Consider the following 8,707-nt stretch of genomic DNA (forward strand, 5'->3'; position numbering starts at 1 on the left):
TGCCCATCACCCTCTGGTGCAGACCCTGTCCCTGACCCCTACCTGCTCCTCCCCTGACACAGCTCCATGCCGTTCCCTCGGGCCCTGTCACTGTCACACAGAGCTCAGCGCTGCCCTCCGCTCCCTGTGAGGAGCTGCAGCTGCCATCAGGCCTCCCATCAGCTCCTCTGCTCTGTGCTGAGCACACCCAGGGACCTCAGCTGCTTCTCACATGTCTTGCCCTTCATACCCTTCACTATCTCTGTAGCCCTCTTTTGGATGCTAAAATTTTTGTGTCCTTACGCTGTGACACCCTGAACAGCACATGGTGACACAGCACCTATAATGGGATGGTAGTACTGAAATATACACAGTATATCACTACCAGCAGTGGTCTGCAGATGTGAAAAGGTGAAAAAATGAGCCCTGTGTGTCAGGGCTCTCTTGTTCAGCATATCTTTTGAGATCTTTTGTGCACATCACTGCATCTCCCATGCACTGGAAATTCCCTCTAGATATCCATCTGCCTTTGCTGAGCTGTCTCCTCCCCTTCACTTCCTCACCATAAGCTTTTTTAGGACAGAAACTTTATTTTCTGCGTGTATTTGCAGAATGCTCAGCATGCGCTGTCCAGTCCATATTGCAGTGTGACTAAATATGTTATAAAAATGGATAATCTTTAGATAGACAAGCTTTTTTATCTGAACAGCTGTGACTCTGGAGAGCCTTTTGTATGCTTCTGTCTCCCTGATGCCTGACATGTGCTTTCAGAGGTGCAACCCATTGCCTTGTTTTGAGAAGGGGACTGATGTTGATGATATGTTTTCAAGATTCTCACTTGAGATCAAGGAAAATACATAATTTGCTGCATTATGTAAACTGTTGTTCACTTGTAACTTGGCAAATAGAGAGAATGCGAGAGTGTCTGTATAGTGAAGGAAAAAGAATCACACTAAGATTGTATGGTTCACCCCCCTTGGCTGAGCTCTCACCCCATCCATATAGGGGCTGTGTACATCTTCTCCTTCCATCCATACCCCTTAGGACCAGAAAGTGTTGCAGAGGCTTGGGTCAGTTGCTTGCTTCTGCCACCGGTCTCTTTGCTCACAAGCCGTGCCTCAATTTTCCATCCAGAGAACAGGGATAAGTTGTGACAATTACCTTAAGGAATAGGCAGCATCAGGTTCTAGTGGCGTGTTTAACTGGAGCTGGGTGCTTTCTGCAGTATCAGTGGCTCTCAGTGAAAAGCCTCATTTTCACTTGGCTGCTCTCAGTCTGGCTGGCTTTTCTCAGATGAAGTTCATCCAGCATAACAGCTGGCTTCCCTCCTTCTTCCCTTCACTTTTGGAAACTTGCTCTGGTCTGACACCTTCATCATCAGCAGAGTGTTGGGGATTGGGGCTTGGATATTTGGACCTCTTACCCTCTCCTTGTTGCAGGGTCACCAAGCCCATGCCAGGCCACTACTCCTGTGCAAGGCTCTCTCTCTGTCTTCTAAGGTTTTGTTTGCTGGGGTTGGTGGAATGCAGAGATTTGAGGGCCTCTGGGTTCCTTAAGCACTTAAATAGGGTAATGCCCTCATCTCCTTGATAAAATGAGCATCCTGCTTGAAGTGGTGGGGAGGAGAGGATTTTATAAGTCTCAGGGACACTGGCTAAACATTAAGAAGAACAGTTGTTATCAGCGGTGCAGAGTCTGGTTGGAGGCCTGTAACTAGCGGTGTTCCCCAGGGGTTGGTGCTGGGACTGGACAAGGGAAGTGATCTGTTCTGCCCTGGTGAGGCCACATTTAGAATACTGTGTCCAATTCTGGGCTCCCCAGTTCAAAAAAGACAGGGATGTTCTAGAAGGAGTCTGAGAAAGGCCACAATGATAAATGGCGTGGAGCATCTCATACATGAGAAAAGGCTGAGTAATCTGGATCTGTTCAGAGTACTGAGGGGGAATGTGATTAATGTTTATAAATATCTAAAGGGAGCTGGAAGGCAAATGGATGAGTCCAGGCTCCTCTTGGTGGTGCGAAGCAGTAGGACAGGGAGCAATCGCCTAAAACTTGAACATAGGAAGTTCCACAAAAGCATACAAAGGAACTTTTTGCTAAGGGTGATGGAGCACTGGAATAGGTTGCCCAGAAAGGTTGTGGAGTCACCTCCTATGGAAATATTCAAGACCTCCCTGGATGCCTACTTGTGTGACCTATTGTAAGGAACCTGCTTTAGCAGAGGGGTTGAATTTGATGATCTTTTGAGGTCCCTTCCAACCCCTGCAATTTTGTGATTCTGTGTCTGTGCATTGGCCAAGTGGAAAGATGTTTTATCTCTTTTCTGGGGGCTAAAAATAGGTGTTTGATGGACTGGAAGTTGCCTTGAAGGCAGAGAAGAAGGATGCAAATGAACTGTGAGACATAAAAGGAGCCATTGGAATGCCCTGTTCTGCCACTAAGTTTGCCTCCACCCTGAGCAATGTGCATGATGTAAGCTTATCATTCGGCAGCCTCAAGAAAAGTGGATGAGTCCTACCTCAAAAGACCCTTTCAAACCTAAAGATCTTACAGAGGTGCAAAAAGGGACTGAGCCCAGAGGCCTAGTTGTTTATAGATAGGCCAGGAGATGGGTCTTGCTCAACAGGGTGGGCTGTGTCTGCTTTGCTGGCTGGGAGCTGGGTCCCTGAGGAGCCTGGGTGCTCAACTTTGGGCGTTTTCAGTAGTGAGTAACTGCTAACGATAACTTTCTGGCCCTGGATGAAGCTTTCTTCAGGTTTTGCAATAGTTGAGATAAGTCAGTGCTGACCCTAGTGCACATAGCAGCTTAAAATCTTCTGTCAATGCAGTCTGGACTCAGGGCCCAGTGGTGAGCTACCAAAGCTTACTGCCTGTTTGCTGTTGCAAAAACAGTGTAGCAATTAGTTTAAGAGAACCTGCAGGAGATTTTAAGCTGTACTTTGCCTAATGCCTGAGGGAACTGGGGCTGTTTAGTCTGTAATAGAGGAGGCTGAGAGGAGAGGGGAGCCATCACTAGCTGTGATCTTGAAGGTCTTTTCCAATCTAGATGTCTCTATGATTCTGTGTTTCACACTGCAGCGGGACACAAAGCTAATCCGTTACTCTAGCCCGGCAAAGTGGTAACTTGTCAAGGGATGGAATCCCACCAGTCCTCAGCTTGGAATAATCTACTTCTCTGAAAGAGTGGTCAGGCAGTGGAATGGGCTGCCCAGGGAGGTGGTGGAATCACCGACCCTGGGGGTGTTCAAAGAACATTTGGACATTGTATTGAGGGATATGGTTTAGTGAGAACTATTGGTGATACATGGATGGTTGGACTGGATGATCTTGTAGGTCTTTTCCAACCTTGGTGTTTCTGTGATTCTGTGATAATAGCACAGCTGGAGACCTCCTGGACAGCATGGTGATACTGAATGTGGTCAGGAGAGGAGCTGAGCAATTCCCACACTGTCTTCCTTCTGCCCTGCCCACATTTTACGCCCAAGCTCTGTCTTCATGCTTTTAATGAAGTTGATGCTTATGCTCTGATTTTGGCACTTGTCTCTTGTAGCAAGCATTTTTGGCTAATCCCTTACCCATAGATGGCAGTTCTCCCTCCTTGCTCGCTCTTCCTGTTGTATTTTTATTGCACAGTGGTCAGCAGTTGTGTGTGCTGTCTTGCAGAGTAATGCACCCCACCTCAGCTCAGTGATGACTTTATTGTGCTACAGTCTAATTTTTTGCTGTTAACAAGCATTTCCTCAGCATCCCTGTAGGCCAAGATGCTGCCTCTTCGCCACAAAGGTTGGATGTTCATTGGCTCTGTGTGTTGGTCCTTTCCCTTTCTGATTTCATTTGATACATGCAGGATGTAATGATAAACATTTGGGCTTTCTCCTATTTCAGGCATTTTTGCTTCTCTAAAGTAACCCCATGGGATTACAAATGTTTGCATGAATGCCCAGATCAGATCCTGAGAAGGGAACAGCAGGTTACACAGCTCCACAGCCACACACTGCTTCATCCTTGTACATGTGGGCACCACCAAAACTTTGGATCAAAAGTTTTGAGGCCTTACATCCTCTCAGAATACAGTTGCTATAAATCTGGAAAAAATAAACGGTGACGTTGTTCCATCTTGTCTTCCTTCAGCTCACTGTATTTTCCTCTTCATGTTCAGCTGCTCTTCATCAGTGGCTCCCACCATCATTGGAGCCAGAATGCGGTGGTGCTCGAGAGGAGCACGCCCTTGAAGCAAAACAGTCCATTCTGGTTTGTGAACTGGGTTGCTGTATGACCATCTGGGTTTCACATGTGGGGTCTGGCAGAGGTCTACAGGAATGACTGACATAGGTATTTCTTTTCTGACAGGTGAAGTGGATGATTCATATACTTAGTTAACACTAAATATATGTTTTTTTCAAATATGCAAGATGAAGTACTGAAATGTATGCATATATTGTCTGCATTTATGATTAGAGCTAGCTGCTTATTGCTTTTGTAGCATCACAACAATTGTCATGTTTATGTGTTTTATGACATTCTAATCGTGTCTTCTGGCTGGACACGGCAGTTAAACATTATAATACAGCAGTCATAAACCTGAATCATCTGATGACCATATCTGTTAATTCCTTAATGTTGCTTGTATATAAAATGAGTTCAGTAATAATTCCTTGCTTTCTGGAAATGGAGTATGAATAGGACATTTGGAGCTGCTGTGTGGTTACAGCAGTGGGCGGGTGACTATGTGAGGGATCACAGGCTGTGCTCATCTTGGCCATGGGTGACATCTCAGAAAATGCCAGCATGCCAAGGGTTAATGCATACACTTGGGTATCTCACGGTGAACTGACGAGTTTAAGTTTTGAAAGCAATTTTACTGCTGTACACACCACAAACTTTTTTATACACGATGTTCGCTTCATGAAGCTTCAAATAATGCTCACATCAGACTGAAATCAATATCTCCAGGAGAGATTAGGACAATTTCACTTGAGGTTTTTTTTGTGGTTTCTTGCAGGAGGAATAAAGAAGGTAGGATAACCAAGGTCAGCACCCCACTTCAAGCTATCAGTTGGACTGCTTGTGGGCGAGAGATATTAAGTTACCATGTGTGTGTAATTTATCCATTGTGCGGTGACCAAGTAATCCAGTAAAATGGCAGCAGAAAGGATAGGGAAGTTATGAAAATTTGTGCTGTAAACTGAACTGGCAGGATTACACTCAGAGCTGTGTTTGGTTATCAGGTGTCACATTGTCTTTAGAAAGTGCCTGAGAGGGATTTTACTCAAAGTTTTGCAATAGAAGTCTCAGTGCCCATAAGTGGGGCAGAGCGTGTCTTTTCAAACAGGCTCTTGTTGTTCCCTATCTGGGTGCTCTTCACAAGTTTTGGGCATGCCAATTCTGATTACAGTTTGCATTTATTATTGCTTAATGTAATTAATGTCATCATTTGAAACTGATTAATTATTGTTTAATATCATAGTATCCTTTACTACAGCTTACTTCTACCTTGTATTTATTAGCCACATCTTTATAGTAGTATTGCTAAATGCTTCCTAGGCCTGGGATGCATGTATGCCTCCTTTGATATCCTTAGGCACATTATCCAAGTGCAAGTTACAGGTGCTGACAACTGTCTGACCCATTTTCTTTTGTTTGCAGCCTCTTTTTGCACCTTATCTTGGTTTTTGTGAAGTAATTGAGCTAAATACAGCATTATTTTAGTCTAGTTTATACTCATTTGACATTATTAACTTTCTTGCTTTATCTGGGCTAATTCTCAAGGATGGCATCCTGGCATTCTCTGCCAACATTGCTTTCTGTGTAGTTAATACAGAATTAACCTTAAAAGAATGGGTTTTGAAAACTATTTCCAATCTTCTGCTTATTTTTGCCATGTTTGAGCTGCTGATTTTAAGAAAATCGCAACTCAGAAGAAGGCTGCTTTCACACTGTACACTATATGATGCCAAGGAAATAATTTGCTGCAGAACCATGATACATGCAGTCCTTTTTTTTTTTTCTTTTTTTTTTTTTTTCTGGAATATCTGCTATGGACCTTCTGGCTGATTTTTCTCTCGTAAGATCCAGAGTGATCATCGTCTGTTGTGGTATGTGGGGCTGCAAGCCAAGAATATCCACTATTTTTGAAGCATGATCATTACTGTTCAAAATAGGCTTTTTTTCCATGATCTTATAAGATTTTGCCCCTTCTCTAATAAGCTAATTTTATCCCTGCTTTGGCATCTGTACTCCTTGGTGTTATTTTGGTGTGTACTTTATATATATCACATATAGCTCTGTGCACGCATGCATCACTGTATGTGATTTATACAAGCTTGTCTTGTCTGCAGTGTCAGAGGGAAATCGTTCTCACATTTGTGATGAGGGTGTCAGGTCAGACGTGTCGAGTCCATTGCCAGACCTTTCTGTGACCTGTCCCAGTTTGCTTCCCTTCATCCCTAAATGATACCATTGCTTCTCCCAGGCAAGAGAAGATGTGAACCATCCACCACTCTTGCTGTATGAAGGCAAGGGGTGCCTTTATGACCTGCTACTTCTACTTCTCTGTCAGCTGTTCCTGGAATGATGGCCTGTGTCACCGGAGACTGCTTCAGAAAGTTTGTGAGACAGACACTAAGTCTAGTGAATGGAAGAAAATATTTGTCACTGTCTTTATTTGTCACTGCACCCATTGTCCTTATTTCTAGAAAAAAAAGATTTAAGTTGCACAGCCATCTTCTCTTCCTTCTTGTCCTCCACCCTCACATCTTTCTGAATGAGTAATTTTAAATGGATCTGCATCAAGGTGGAATTTTGCCTTGCTTGGGTAGTATACAACTGAGTAACTAAAATTTCCTTCTGAGGTAATCTGGTAGGGATGGATTTGGATAGTGCTAGGGCCTTTGCTCCAACTTAATAACAGGAGAAGAGGAATCCAACAGTACCAACATGCTCTTGGGGCAGAAAAGGAACCAGATTTAACCCTAAGGTCAAGTCATGGAAGAGAAGTGATCCCTCATGGTCAACTCCATCCTGAGGGAGCCCAAGGAGCATGATGGCCATTTGACTGACTCATCTTTCGGTTCTGTTCAGAAGATGTTGTTCCTATTGCATGGACATTAATGACCTTTGTTTCATTGTCATGTCTTTAAGGACTCGAGATGGTGTTTGCAGAGGAGATAGAGACCTGGTCTGCTATGACCGTGTCAGTTTTATGTATTTGCATAATGTAAATGCCAGCCCAGCTGAATTGTGACAGGTGTATTTGTTATAGGCAAATAAAGGTTTTCAAGAAGCTGTGGAGTTTCTAGTTTGATAATCTGAGAATGGGTACTTTAAAAGGTATTTTTTGTGGCATGCCATAGAGGGTTAGTTCCTTCGAGACAGAAGAAAGATAAAAGGATGAAATTATTACAACCAAATTTGCCATGTACCCTGACTACCAGTTTTGAGGTTGTCAGCTGAGGAAGGTATTATGCCTAAGCAGAGCATCAGAGTCTCATGCAGGGGCCTTAGTGTGTTCAATTTTACCTTGATTTTACATCAAGTTACTGTGTTGTGGTTTAACCTGGCAGGCAGCTCAATTCCACACAGCCATTTTCTCACCTCTCCCTCCCAGTGAGATGGGGGAGAGAATCAGGAAAAAAAAAACAACACCACAAAGTAGAGCTTGTGACTTAAGATAAAACCATTTAATAAAACAGAAAAGGAAGAGGAAAAAAATAATAGTAAATAACCACAAAACAAGTGATACACAACAGAATTAATTGCTCACCACTCACTGGCAGATGCTCAGCCAGTCCCTGAACAGCTGCTACCCCCCTAGCCAACTCCCCACTGTTCCTCAAGTTTTTTTTTTGCATGATGCCATATGGTATGGAATATCCCTTTGGCCAGTGTAGTTCAGCTGTCCTGGTTCTGCCCCCACCCAGCTCCTTGTGCCCCCACAGCCCCCCTCTCTGTCAGGACAGTACAAGAAACTAATAACTGAAACGTCCCTGGCTCTGTGCAGCGCTGCTCAGCAACAACTGAAACACTATGAAGAAATGTCCCAGCAGAAACCAGGACATGCTGGACTGCAGAAAGATGCGACTCTTATTTTGAGGGGCACCACATCTTGCCCTTGTAAATCAGATTAGCACTTGTGGTCCTCTTCCTCAGTACTGCGGCTGTTACTGTTGATTTCATCAGAACAGTCTTTTCTGTAAAGAAAGGAGTCCTTACAGTTTGATAGAGGCCACAGAGGTGCCAAAACGTTGAGCCTGAGGTTTTTCACTTATTGTCACCTTTTTCAGTGAGAGCTCTGCTGAAGCTGAAAAGGTTTCAGCAGTGTGAAATTGCTGAAGGAAAGGAAACACTCAACATTTTCAGCTTCATAGTCACCCAAGCCATAGCTAGTTCCTGATGAGTGTATGGACATGAGTAAGCCTTCTGAGACTAGTGTGGGCTCTATCAGACCTTGCAGGGGTTTCCCAGGTCAGACCCGAAGCTCTCCACTCGAGATCTGAATGTCACTGCAGCTGCATCTACAGGAAGGCTTTGGCTAACACTGTACAGTAAAAAATATCTATTGTTCCCTTAATAGACAAAGTTATAACAGGAAAAATGTCTTGTGTCAACCTGGCCTTTGAAATACAAATGAGTAAGAGCAACCTCACTTTTAAATGTCATCATGTGCTTTGTGCAGTCACTTTGTAATTTGCTTTTCTGTGGTTACTGCATTTCAGGGCTTTTGCTTCAA

At 43.8% G+C, this 8,707-nt stretch overlaps 1 protein-coding gene across 1 annotated transcript in view; it reads left to right on the forward strand.

The window, feature by feature from the left end:
* Positions 1-7,261, forward strand: part of LOC104910456 (uncharacterized) — a 73,503-nt gene extending 66,242 nt beyond the window's left edge. Inside the window, exon 4 of the mRNA XM_085219982.1 lies at positions 6,452-7,261. Within this exon, the coding sequence (XP_085076108.1) occupies positions 6,452-6,553 (102 nt within the window). The 3' untranslated portion in view covers positions 6,554-7,261. The remainder of the gene's footprint in view (positions 1-6,451) is intronic.
* Positions 7,262-8,707: the final 1,446 nt, after the last annotated feature.

This window comes from Meleagris gallopavo, chromosome 3, assembly GCF_905368555.1.
Source record: "Meleagris gallopavo chromosome 3, MGAL_WU_HG_1.1, whole genome shotgun sequence".
Lineage (NCBI taxonomy): Eukaryota > Metazoa > Chordata > Aves > Galliformes > Phasianidae > Meleagris > Meleagris gallopavo.